A 14,115-nucleotide genomic window follows, 5' to 3' on the forward strand; every position below is an offset into this window, starting at 1 on the left:
CTTAGGTCTGTCCCAGTATGGCAATACTTATGTAAGTTGTCTGCACCCATCTTAAGTTCCTTTCTAAGGTGGTGTCAGAGTTCCACCTTAATTGGTCAGTGTTCTGCCAACATTTTTCCCAAAACCTCATGCCCATACTGGCAAAAGCGCACTGCATATCTTGGACTGCAAGCGAACCTTAGCCTTGTACCTGGAGCAGACTATAGCCCATAGACAATCCACCCAGCTTTTTGTTTCTTTTGACATAAGCAGGATGGGGCAACCATCGGTAAGAGCACTTTATCCAATTGGCTAGCAGATTGCATCTCTTTCACTTATGCCCAGGCTGGGTTGACTCTAGAGGGTCATGTCATGGCTCACAATGTCAGAACCATGGCTGTGTCAGTAGCCCACAAGGTCAGCCTCCATTGAGATTAGTTAGGCTGCCACTTTGCTAAGCTACACATTCAGGATACCCAATGCAACAGTTGGTACGGTCAGACAGTTCTGTAGAATTTGAAGTCTAGAATTCAACTCCACCCTCCTAGGCTCCATTTTTATTCTGTTCCAGGCTGCAGCTGCACTCCCACACAAAATGACTGTATATAAGTTAAGGTTGATTTCTGCATGGCCTTGCCGTTGCAAGTTCCTGTTGTCATTCCTTTTGTTGTTTTCAGTGAACCTCGTAGCTAGGGATTTCCATATCTGAGAAATAATGTCCTGCTTGTCCTTGGAGAAGACAAAGTTACTCACCTGTAGCAGATGTTCTCTGAGGACAGCAAGACATATATTCTCATATACCCTCCCATCTCCCCTAAGAGTTGTAGCCTTTCAGCTGGGCCCATGCGCTCGCATTGGGCAAGAAGGCACTCATGCACATGTGGTACGATGCTGCCAAAAGCTGCTTAAAGATACAGAATGCTGGGTAGCATCCACTCCAGGCTGCATCGGATGATGTCCACCCCTATGTGAGAATACAGTCCTGCTGTCCTCGGAGAACATCTGTTACAGGTAAGTAATAGAACCTGAGGTTTCAAGACTACATAATTATCTTCTTCAGATGTAGAACCTCATGTGGTTTCAAATTTTGTAAACTACAGCATCTTTGGATAATTCTTTATATTGGTCTGTTAACGGCTATTGCAGTCTACTAATTTGTGGTGGTGTAATACAGCAAATTGTTCTTTTTGATTTCCTTTTCAATTTACACACTCTTTATTCCTGCTTTCCACAGAGAAGGTACAGGCAGAGATCGATGCAGTTATTGGCCGGCAAAAGCCACCTTCTCTGACGGACAAGGCCCTCATGCCCTTCACAGAAGCAACTATAATGGAAATACAGAGGATAACTCCAGTTGTGCCCTTAGCTGTACCTCATATGTCATCAGAGACCACTGGTAGGCATAAAGAAATATTTTTGACTATTACTGATTGGCTAGCCATGCAATTGCTATGATATTTGCATATGTATTTCTGGGTACTGCTGAGTCTTAAAATGTCATGGAAGAGAGGAGGCACTAGAGCTCAGCCTCAGCTTTACTTGATGGGGAAACACAAAGAAAGCACAAACCATTCTTTGTTGAGTTGCTGCTAATTTATCAGCAGCTTTGTGTTTTGTCACTAGACACAGTTCCTTTATTAAGTAACACATTTAAAATAAATATGATTGCATGACATATTGGGGCCTTAGGCCTAGTGGTTAGGGTGGTGGACTTTGGTCCTGGGGAACTGAGGAACTGAGTTTGATTCCCACTTCAGGCACAGGCAGCTCCTTGTGACTCTGGGCAAGTCACTTAACCCTCCATTGCCCCATGTAAGCCGCATTGAGCCAGCCATGAGTGGGAAAGCACGGGGTACAAATGTAACAAAAAGAAAATAAATAAAATAACAGGAAGTCCAAAAAGGTGACTGTATTAAAGAGGCAACATTGGTGCTTGTGGACCTTTATAAAGTTAGTTCCCAGAACATTATTCCCAAAATTAGAAAATCCCTTTTGGCTCTATTTTGGTGTCAAAAGTATGTTTGCTGCTGAGTCTCATAGTCACGTTAGTGGGTTTTGCATGATGGAGAGCATGTATGAAAGGAAAAAATGTAAGAATGATGTCCTTTTCAGCTGTACTGCACTAATTACATTTTTTATTGTTGGATATTTTTGTTTTTAGTTTTTCATGGATATACTATTCCTAAAGGTAGCATAATCATAGCTAATCTCTGGTCGGTGCACAAGGATCCTAACATATGGGAAAAACCAGATGACTTCAACCCTAATCGATTTTTGGATGCAACTGGGCAGATCCTCAAAAAAGAAGTATTTATACCTTTTGGGATAGGTAAATATTTGCCATCTACTTGACAGCCTGATAAAAAGAGGATACAGTTTGAATGGGGGAAACTAGGAATAAATGGTGACATATAAAGACTGGTAAATGTTGTATGCTATCTGTTAGTGTGGTTACATGGGATTTCTTTTTCCCTATAGTAATTAAATGGTGCACAGGTGAGACTTACATTGAGATAGGGACACTAAACATTTTGGGCATTGATTTGAAGTGATATAAATTTTGGTAGGCAGCCCAAGAAAATGGCAGCCATTATGTCCCTCTTTGTCACCATTGAATGCTGAGAAGTGTGTGCTGGTGGAATTAGTAGATAGAGAACAGAGAGTAGGTTTAAATTCTCAATGTTGAAGGGTAGATAATGGGGTTCCACAGGGGTTTGTACTAAGACCACTGCTTTTTAACATATTTATAAATGATCTAGAGATGGGAATAACTAGTGAGGTAATTAAATTTGCTGATACCACAAAGTTATTCAAATTTGTTAAATCGCAAGAGGATTGTGAAAAATTGCAAAAGGACCTTATGAGACTGGGATACTGGGCATCCAAATGGCAGAGTACTTTTAATGTGAGCAAGTGCAATGCATGTGGGAAAGAGGAACCCTAACCATAGTTACGTGGTGCAAGATTCCACATTAGGAGTCACTACCCAGGAAGAGGATCTAGGTTAGGGTTACCCTATTTGCCCTAAGAAAAAAGAGGACACAATATATCACTCCCGCCCTGCCCCCGTTACTTTGACCCTCCCCCCAAGAAAGCCAGATCCCCTCTTTCTCCCCCCATGTATATCCCCTCCCCAATTTTCCAGTCTCCCTCCACCCACATCACTCCATTCATTACCCCTCCCCTCCTGTACCTTATTATCATTCCCTGGTGGTCTAGTGGCCTCTTGTGATCTCCTGTCCTGAAGGACTTCAGGTACCTGTGCAGTTCATCTCCCAACAAACATTCAAGAACCACCAGTCCCTACCCTATCTTCTCCTAGTGAACAGATCTGTCACAGGGCCAGATTCAGAAAAAGATTGAACATTTTTTGGGTCCTGAATCTAAATGGAAAACATTTTTGCCCTTGCAAGAGTATTAAGTCCTAAATGACTTTATGCAGAAGAAATGGTATCTCCCAGTCTGGGCCTGATTTTATAGAGTACCGCTAAATGCACAGCTAGCATTTACAGGCACAACTGTTGTGCTGTCTCCATTGAAAAATGAGCAGATAGACTGTCAAGAGGCCAATTTTCAGACTTCAGGAGTTAGACCAACTAACTCCCACAGTCAGCACTGAGCCCGGATATTCAATGCTAAGCCATATCTGGTGATTGGTATTGAATATCTGGTTTATTTTTGGCCGGTTTCAATATAACTGGCTAAGGTGCCCTTTTACTAAGTAGTGTAAGGGCCTACATGTGCCCAACGCGCACCGATTCCGAGTTACTGCCCAGCTACCACATGTTAGGCGGTAATTTCATTTTTGGCGTACGTCCACTACGTGCACCAGAAAATTAATTTTTATTTTCTTGCGCGTAGCACTACCAGGCAGTAAAAGGCATTTGATGCGCATAGACCTTTACCACCCGGTTAACGTGTGACCTTACTGCTAAGTCAATGGCTAGCGGTAAGGTCTCAGACCCAAAATGGACGCGTGTCAATTTTCATTTTGCCACACTTCCATTTTCTGTCAAAATTTTAAAAAGGCATTTTTACAGGTGCGCTGAAAAATGGATCTGCACACGTCCAAAACACGCGCTTACACTACCGCAGGCCATTTTTCAGCACACCTTAGTAAATGGACCCCTAAGTCAATATTCAGACCTAGCCAGTTATCTTGAAACTGGCCAAAGATATTCTACAGTTTCATGCAGCCTTTGGCCACTAAACTCGCTTTAAAAATTGGCGGATAGCAGGTTATGTCACACAATATAACCGGCTAGCCGCTAACTAGGTATTTTCAGCGGGGGATAGCTGGTTAAGTGCTATTTAACCGGTCAGCAGCCATTCTTGCTGGTTAAATAGCGCTGAATATTGGGAGTCTGTGTATATTAAGCTTTGCTGTGCTATGGAGTCTTGGACTACAAATCCCTGTAGTTCCATAGGCACCCGGTATCAGAGGCTTGGGGCCTCCCCAGCCGCAGGATCGGATCCTGATGATGACACCCACACGACCCAGTTCCGCCCGCCCGGGGCTCACCGCTCGTCCAAACTGCCCGTCCTCTTCTCTCCCCCAAGATCCCTTTCCTTTTTTTTCTTTTAAATTTACCTCCAGTCCGGCAGCACAGCGACAGCGTCAGTGAAAGCGCTCCCAGTAAAAGCGCTTCCCTTCGCTCAGTGTCCTGCCTTCTTCTGACGTCATGACGTCAGAAGAAGGCGAGTCACTGAGCGAAGAGAAGCGCTTTCACTGGGAGCGCTTTCACTGACGCTGCGCCGTCAGACTTCGGAGGTAAATTTAAAAGAAAAAAAAAGGAAAGGGATCTTGGGGGGGAGAAGAGGGTGGGCAGTTGGGGCAGGGGAGAGACGGGAGATGGATGGGATGGCAGGGCTCAGGGAGAGAGGGGATTTGCTGGATATGGGTGAATGGAGGGGGGCAGGGGAGAGAGGAACATGGATGGGAGGGCAGGGCTCAGGGAGAGAGGGGAATTGCTGGATATGAATGAATGGAGGGGGCAGGGGAGAGAGAAGCATGGATGGACATGGATGGGAGGACTGGCCAGGCCCAGGGAGAGAGGAGAAATTGCTGGACATATAGGGGAGGGGAGGGATGAGAGAAAAGGAAGAGAGGAGAATAACTGCACATGGATGGAGAAAACAGGCAGAAGCTGGATCCACTGGACATTCAAGTCTGCGGAGGACCCAGCTTTTACTTACGGATGTAGGACAAGAAATGAAGAAGAAAGGCGGAAAGTAAAGAAATAAATGGAAAGGAAGCCCTGGAAATGGAGTTAAGAGGACAGATAGCAGCAGAATCGGATACTGGGCCAGCATGATCAGAAAAACAAAGTCACCAGACAACAAAGGTAGAAAAGATCATTTTATTTTCATTATAGTGTTTGGAATATGGCCACTTTGAGAATCAGGTGCTCAACATTAAAAGTTTATATTTATTTACTTATTTATGGCATTTTATCCCACATTAAACGTGAATTAGGGTGTTTTGTGGCTGTACATGAGAATTGTGATATTTTGATCCCTTGTTTCATATGGTTGACGGTCTGCATTTTCCGTATGGGTGGTATATTGGTGTATTAGGTTCTGCCCAGTGTAATATTTATGGTACAGTAAGGTTCTGAGTGTGTTTTTGCACAAAGTTGTGCATAGTGTTTTGCAGTTGAGCGATTGTGGTTAGTATATGCTTTGAGCAACCACTTTATTCTTTGACATATGATACATATCTAATATCTAAATTTAATAAAATGTATTAATTGTGATGACTTTTTTATTTTTTTTTCTGTGTGTTATCAGACAATTATGGATTTAAGCGCCATCCCTGGCCCCACCCCTAACCCCACCCCCTTCAGCCTCCCCAAACAGTTGGGCCACCGACCGCCTATGTGTAGTTCTATAGTTTTCTGTGATTGGCCGTGTCTGAGCACATGTGCCCTGCTCTCAGTGCCTTGTGGAGCTTTCTTGTTGGCCTGCCTGGCCCTAAGCATGCTGGGTGAGGAGAGCTGTTTGTGCCCCTCCCATCAAATCTGTCTGGGTTATGACTTATGAGGAGAAAGAAAGCAGCATAGCCGAGGGAGCTGCATATCTGTAGTGCCAACATGTGTAATAGGCTTAGAAAGTTCTCCACGCTGAACCAGTACTTCTGCAGCTTATGCTCTCACGCTTCAGTAATTCATGGTGTTTTTATCCATGATAGTATCGGCTTCTCCTCCCTGTGAGAGGAGCCGGTTACAGAATGAACTCTGTAGTGACAGAGGGGTAGCATTGTATGTTAAGGAGGGCCTTGAATCAAATAGCTTGAAAATTCTGCAGGAAACAAGACACATCTTGGAATCCCTGTGGATTGAAATTCCATGTGTAAAGGGGAAAAGGATAGTGATAGGAGTGTACTACCAGGAGCAGCTGCAAAGGTAACAAATTTACAGCAGGCATGGATGCTGTTCAAAAATACCATCCTGGAAGCCGAAGCCAAATATATTCTGCGTATTAAAAAAGGAGGACGGAAGACCAAACGATAGCCCGCATGGTTAAAAAGTGAGGTGAAGGAAGCTATTAGAGCTAAAAGAAAATCCTTCAGAAAATGGAAGAAGGAACCAACTGAAAATAATAAGAAACAGCATAAGGAACGTCAAATCAAATGCAAAGTGCTGATAAGGAAGGCAAAGAAAAAAAGATTGCGTTGGAGGCAAAAACATATAGTAAATTTTTTGGGGGGTATATTAAAAGCAGGAAGCTGGCAAAAGAATTGGTTGGACCGCTAGATGACCAGGGGTAAAAGGGGCGATCAGGGAAGACAAAGCCATAGCAGAGAGATTAAATGAATTCTTTGCTTCGGTCTTCACCGAGGAAGATTTGGGAGAAATACTGGTGCCAGAAATGGTATTCGAAGCTGACGAGTCGGAGAAACTGAATGAAATCTCTTTAAACCTAGAGGATGTAATGGGGCAATTTGACAAATTGAAGAGTAGCAAATCTCCTGGACCGGATGGTATTCATCCCAGAGTACTGACAGAATTGCAAAATGAACTGGCGGAACTATTGTTAGTAATATGTAATTTATCTTTAAAATCGAGCTTGGTACCGGAAGATTGGAGGGTAACCCATGTAACGCAAATATTTTTAAAAGGTTTCAAAGGGAATCTGGGAAATTATAGACCGGTGAGCCTGACGTCGGTGCCAGGCAGAATGGTAGAGACTATTATAAACAACAAAATTACAGAGCATATTCAGAAACATGGATTAATGAGACATGGATTAATGAGACAAAGACAACATGAATTTAGTGAAGGGAAATCTTGCCTCACCAATCTACTACATTTCTTTGAAGGGGTGAATAAACATGTGGATAAAGGCGAGCAAGTTGATATTGTGTATCTAGATTTCCAAAAGGCATTTGACAAAGTACCTCATGAAAGACTCCAGAAGAAATTGGAGAGTCATGGGATAGGAGGTAGTGTCCTATTGTGGTTTAAAAACTGGTTAAAGGATAGAAAACAGAGAGTAGGGTTAAATGGTCAGTATGCTCAATGGAGAAGGGTAGATAGTGGGGTCTATGTTGGGACCGCTGCTTTTTAACATTTATAAATGATCTAGAGATGGGAGTAACTAGTGAGGTAATTAAATTTGCAGGATGACACAAAGTTATTCAAAGTTGTTAAATCGCGAGAGGATTGTGAAAAATTACAAGAGGACCTTACGAGACTGGGCATCTAAATGGCAGATGTTTAATGTGAGCAAGTGCAAAGTGATGCATGTGGGAAAGAGGAACCTAAACTATAGCTACGTAATACATGGCTCCACATTAGGAGTCACCGACCAAGAAAGGGATCTCTGCGTCGTCGTTGATGATACGTTGAAATCCTCTGCACAGTGTTCTGCGGCGGCTAAGAAAGCAAATAGAATGCTAGGTATTATTGGGAAAGAAATGGAAAACAAAAGCGAGGACGTTATAATGCCTTTGTACTGGTCCATGGTGTGACCACACCTCAAATATTGTGTTCAATTCTGGTCACCACATCTCAAAAAAGATATAATGGAATTAGAAAAGGTACAGAGAAGGGCGACAAAAATGATAAAGGAGATGGGATGTTTTTTTGTTTTGTTTTTTTTATACCCCACGCTTTCCCACTCATGGCAGGCTCAATGTGGCTTAGGTACTTATTTGTACCTGGGGCAATGGAGGGTTAAGTGACTTGCCCAGAATCACAAGGAGCTGCCTGTGCCTGAAGTGGGAATTGAACTCAGTTCCCCACCCTAACCACTAGGCCACTCCTCCACTCCTGACTTCCCTATGAGGAAAGGCTGAAGCATCTAGGGCTCTTCAGCTTGGAGAAGAGACGGCTGAGGGGAGATATGATAGAGGTCTATAAAATAATGAGTCGAGTGGAACGGGTAGACATGAATCGTTTGTTTACTCTTTCCAAAAATACTAGGACTAGGGGGCATGTGATGAAGCTACTAAGTACTAAATTTAATACATCTGAGAAACTTTTTTTTCACTCAACATGTAATTAAACTCTGGAATTCGTTGCCAGAGAATGTGGTACAGGCAGTTAGCTTAGCGGGGTTTAAAAAGGGTCTGGACGGTTTCCTAAAGGAAAAGTCCATAGACCGTTATTAAATTGACTCGAGGAAAATCCACTGCTTATTTCTAGGATATTCAAAAAAATTTTTGTTATGGCAGTGTACCACCTATATACAATGAATCATACACAACCAGCAATTGGTGGAACACACAATACTCCGAGCTGCTATCTTATAAGGGGACATCTCATACAGTCACTTTAGGCTATTACTGTCCTTTAAATGGTCAGCCTGTCCTGTGTGACAATTTATAATCATTGACTGCCCCCAGCCTCCCGTAGTGCAACAAAAAACATAACTGAATAGTCTAACCGGTGCTTTACCCGTACATTTAAATATCTTAGTTCACCACTTTTTTTATTTTTTTGTGTTTACTAATTGTTGTGATGAGATGCACTAACAGATCGGTAGCCTGTCTTTCAGCAACACACACTGTGTATAGGCTGCAGCATTGTTAATGGAGCTTCTGAGAGTTGCAGGAAACGATCAATTAACTGCAAACATTCAACTTTAAACTGCCACAGTCTTTGCAGTGCCAGGCGCAACTTTCTCGGTGCTCAGCCTGAAGCCAAACTGCCTGTAGCAAACTTGTTTGTTCAATATAAACCAGAACCAAACTGTGTCACTTATCTGCGTGTAGTTCCAAGTGTACACTTAATGCCGACAGGAGCCTGTTTCGCATTAGCCGCTTTGTCAAGGGAATATTGCCGGTGTACAGTCTCCAGGGCAGTACAGGGAGCAGTGGTGTACCTAGGGTAGTTGACACCTGGGGCTGGTCATTTTTTTAACACCCCCCCTCCAAAATCCAGTACTAGGCATACCGAGAATACAAAACACTCAGGATCTACAGAACAATTCTACCATACCATAAGCAGTAACTTCTACGAGTCAGACAAGGAAAAGGAAAGCATCTTAAACACTACAGTGAGCACTAGAACATCAATTCACCTATTGTAAAATGAAACCAGCCAGAATAGTACAGATCATCGATTTTGCACAGTCAGTGCTGAAAGCCATGTCTTTTTCACAAACACAGATATACCCTAATCCACTATGGAATAAGAAATCATAAACTTTCTATTTAGACAAAAATTAAACTGAACCCCCAAGATGCCAGATTCTGCATACAATGCAACACACCACAGAAACAGAAAATGTCCCCTAGTACTGTGCAAAACATAAAGACAGCAGATGTAAATTTGAAAAAACTAACAAGTACCAATCACCACTTTACAAATTAACAAATAGAAATAAAACAAATATAGAAAATAAAATAATACCATTTTATTGGACTAATACATTTAGCTATCAGAGGCCATAACCTCCTTCCTCAGGTCAATACAGTATAGTGCTGTTACAGTATCCTATCCTGACCTGAGGAAGGGGGTTTTGTTCTCTGAAAGTTAGTCAAAATGTATTAAAATTAGTCCAATAAAAAGATTTATCTTATTTCCATGTTCTATTTATACATTTATTAACTCAGCTACAATACTACTTTATCCTAAAGCAAAAAAAGAAAAAAATATATTTTATTTACAGTTTGCTGTCTCTGGTTTCAGCTTTCCTCATCTTCTTTTCACTGTCTCCCTTCCATTCAGCATCTGTCTTCACACTCTCCCTGCCATCCAGTGTCTGCCTTCTCTCTCTCCTGTCCCCTTCCATTCACTGTCTGCCTGCTCTCTCTCCTGTCCCATCCACCGTCTGCCCTCTCTATCCCTGCCCCTTCCATCCACCATTTGCCCTCTCTCTCTCTCTCTCTGCCCCCTCTTTTCGGCCTCCAGTTGCAGCCCCAGCCCTTGTCTCCCACCTGTCCCCCCTTTTCAGTCCCCAGTTTCAGCCCTTTTTCAGCCCCCAGTTCCAGTACTAGCCCCCTTATCCCACCTACCCTCCTTTTCATCCCCCAGTTCCAGTCCCCATCCACCTGCCTTGCATTAGGGCTCCCCCTTTTTAGCTCCAGCCTCATTCTCTCACCTGCCCTCCTTTTCAGCCCCAGACCCATTCTCCCACCTGTCCCAGGCATGGCCCCATTCTCCCTCCTGCGGCTGCCCCATTCTCAGACCCCTTCTCCCATCTGAGCCCCCCCCCCCCCCCCGACCCAGTGCCCACATACCTACCGTCAGCTCCCTAGGCAGCCCTCTTCTCTCTGTCACCCGGCACGCTGCATTTAAAAAAAATCTCTGACTCTGCGGTGCAGCGCTTCGCGACTGCCTGTAAAAGAAGCGGATCGCCTCGTCGGGCCTTCCCTTCCCTCACTGTCTATGTCCTGCCCTCCTCTGACGTAACTTCCTATTTCCGCGAGGGCGGGGGACAGACAGTGAGGGAAGTCTCGGCGGCCATTTTGAAGAGCGATCCGGCAGCGGGAAAGGGTCAGCGCCGGCAGTGGGAGAGAGGAGAGTCGCTTGACATAGGTAGCTGGAGGGGGGGCAAGGGGAAAAAAGGAGAGTTGTTGGACATGGGTGGCTGGAGGGGGGGCAGGGGAGAGAGGAGGGTCACTGGACATGGGTGACTGGAGGGGAAGGCAGGGAAGAGAGGAGAGTTGCTGGACATGGGTGGCTGGAGGGGGAGCAGGGGGTCGCTGGACATGGGTGGCTGGGGGGGGCAGGGGAGAGAGGAGGGTCGCTGGACATGGGAGGAAGGAAGGAGGGGGGGCCCTGGCACACACTCTCATTCTCACACACACACACTCTCTCACACTCACACCCAGTCTCACTCTCTCTCTGTCACACACACACACTCGCACATTCACTCTCTCTCTCACACACACTCTCACACACACTCTCTCAAACATACACACTCTGAGGAAAACCTTGCTAGCGTCCGTTTCATTTCTGTCAGAAACGGGCCTGATTTACTAGTAAATAAATAAATCTATCCGGGTTGTTCTAAGAACTTATTAAGGAAGATACAGACGATACAGAATATGGCTAAATGGTTGATTTGCTCATTGAAGAAGTTGAATAAAATCACATCTTACTATATTCAACTTCATTGGTTGCCTGTGGAGGCTAGGATTATTTTCAAATTATGTTGTTTGTTATTCAAAATTATTCATGGAATCGCCTTGGCCTATATGTTCACACTGATTAAAGTTCTGCATTCAAGATATGGGACCCAGAATTTTTTAAGACTCTCATTTCCAGTGTCTTAAGTGTTTAAGATCTAAGAGAATAGTTTTTACTCTTTTTTTCTTATCAGGCAGCAAAGATCTGGAATGTATTATCAACATCTGTAATGTATTTAACTCATTGCTTCTTTTCGTAAGTCTGTTAAGACTATTTTGTATAAGAAATATATACCTGCCGACTTAGGGGGTCTTTTATTATGGTACGCTAGCATTTTTAGCTTGCATTAAAAATCAGCTGGCACTAAATTCTGAGATGCTCATTATATTCCTATGGGCGTCTCAGCATTTAACACCAGCTGATTTTTAGCACGACCTAACACACCTTGGTAAAAGACCTCCTAAGTCTCCTGTATTAATGAACATTGATGATTCAATCTTAGTCTATTTTTAATGGTTGGTTTCATAAAAATATTAGTTGTACTTCCCAGGCTTTATTGCTGGTACTCTATATAATCCGCTTCAAACTAGAAATTGATGTAGGCGGAATATAAGTACTAAGTAATATAATGTAATAACTGCTTTTCATTGTTTTTATTTCTTACTAGTAAAAAAGGCCCGTTTCTGGCTGAAATGAAACGGGCGCTAGCAAGGTTTTGCGCGGAGTGTGTATGTTTGAGAGAGTGTCTGTGAGAGTGACTGTGTGAGAGTGAGAATGTGCAAGTGTGTGTGTGTGACAGAGAGTGGGTGTGAGTGTGTCTGTGAGAGAGCGTGTATGTATGTGAGAATGAGTGTGTGCGAGTGCATATGTGAGACAGTGAGTGTCCTTCCCTGTCCCCCCTGTCAGGTGTCAGGACTGGGGGGACTGTGGACAGTCATGAAGGCAGCCCCTACCAAAATAATGAAAGCAAGACCACTTGTATAATAATCACTGCATTCCAGAGAACAAAATGGAGCAAGTTCCCACATGCTATCTTTTGCTTTCTGTATTCAGTAGCTGACAGGCTTGCTAGACTTACCTAAGTGGCTGCAGCTGCAATACACTGAAAAGATAGCAAGGACGTAGATATGGCCGTCCCCTTGGCCTCTGACGCTCCTCCCTTCTTCTATTTGACTTCCCTCTGATAGGTCCGTCATTCGGTGTGAAGCTCCTCCCTTTTCCTGTTTCAGTTCCCTTTGATAGGTCAGAGCGGTGCAGCTGTGACACTCCTCCCTTCTCTGATAGGTCAGGGCGGGGCAGAAATGTAGTGTGCTTAAAAATGGTTACAGAGCTTCGAACATACGAACTGTTGAAGCCTCAGAGTATGCTTTAGAACGTTGAGGGTGCTTTTTATGTGCAGATGGGGCGTGGCCTACGGCCCAGATGGGCGTGGCTGAGACTGAGGGTGAGTAGTCCGAATAGCCTAGCCTACCAGGAGGACAGGAGTTCAGGACAGATGGAGTGAGCTTCAGAACGTCTGAGGGGGGATGAGAGATTGTATGATGGCAGTTGGTTAGATTGGGGGAGGGGAGGGTACAAAGGGAGGGGGGAAGCTGGGGGAGATTGTTCTGAAGAATCCACTGGGCAATCCAACAGAGTTTGGGGTTATGGTGTGAGTAGGGGGGGAGTTTTACTTTGATAGATATTATTGTGTATTAGAGGGGATTTAAGCATCTGTATGCCGAGGCATATGGGAGGTGGTTGCATGATTTGTGATTTCATATTTCTATATTCCTCCTGCTGCTGTTGCATGCTGTTCTCGTTTACATGTTTAAAACACAATAAAATACTTAATGTTTGTATTTCTTTTTTTTAAGGTCGTCGTGTTTGCATGGGTGAGCAGTTGGCCAAAATAGAAGTATTTTTGATGTTTGTGAATCTCCTGCAGACTTTTACCTTTCGTTTGTCTGATGAAACCAATAAACCGTCATTAAAGGGAAAGTTTGGTCTGACCTTAGCTCCGTCTCCATTCAACGTTGCCATATCCAGCAGATGAAATCAACCGCACTTTGGCATAGCTGTGGGACTGTTCATTTCATGGAAAAGATATATTCTACTAAAAAAAAAAAAAAGCTGGTTCAGTTGATTAATTAAAGGCTTACATAAAGCCAGTTGAATCTAGGGAAGGAAAATTAATTTACTAGGTTATTGGTGCAGTAATGGGCCAGTGAAATTGTTTGGAATGTCAATTTTTTTTAATGAAAATAATGTGCTGCTATAAAAATGTTTTTAAAATTTTGCTTGTTCATAATGTAATTTTGCTTCTTGTGTGTCATTTTTCTTCTTACCACAGTATGGAACAGAAAAAATAGACTTCTAAGGTGGCATGGTGCTTCAACATGCTTCTTAGCTGACAGGCTGAAGCTACATTTTTCATCTTATCTCAAAGATGGCATCTGCTTCACTGTTTTAATAATACAATAATGTCCACACAGGCATTATGTGCCTCTTTTGACCACACTTATACATTTTATATCATTATTTTATGATTCTTTTTATCTATTGCTTATTATAAAAA

At 43.4% G+C, this 14,115-nt stretch overlaps 1 protein-coding gene across 1 annotated transcript in view; it reads left to right on the top strand.

Annotated features, from left to right (window-relative positions):
- LOC115461169 (cytochrome P450 2U1-like) overlaps positions 1-13,658 on the top strand; it is a 107,116-nt gene extending 93,458 nt beyond the window's left edge. Inside the window, exons 3-5 of the mRNA XM_030190792.1 lie at positions 1,214-1,375; positions 2,141-2,308; positions 13,415-13,658. Of these exons, the coding sequence (XP_030046652.1) occupies positions 1,214-1,375; positions 2,141-2,308; positions 13,415-13,593 (509 nt within the window). The 3' untranslated portion in view covers positions 13,594-13,658. The remainder of the gene's footprint in view (positions 1-1,213; positions 1,376-2,140; positions 2,309-13,414) is intronic.
- Positions 13,659-14,115: the final 457 nt, after the last annotated feature.

Source organism: Microcaecilia unicolor, chromosome 2 (assembly GCF_901765095.1).
Source record: "Microcaecilia unicolor chromosome 2, aMicUni1.1, whole genome shotgun sequence".
NCBI lineage: Eukaryota > Metazoa > Chordata > Amphibia > Gymnophiona > Siphonopidae > Microcaecilia > Microcaecilia unicolor.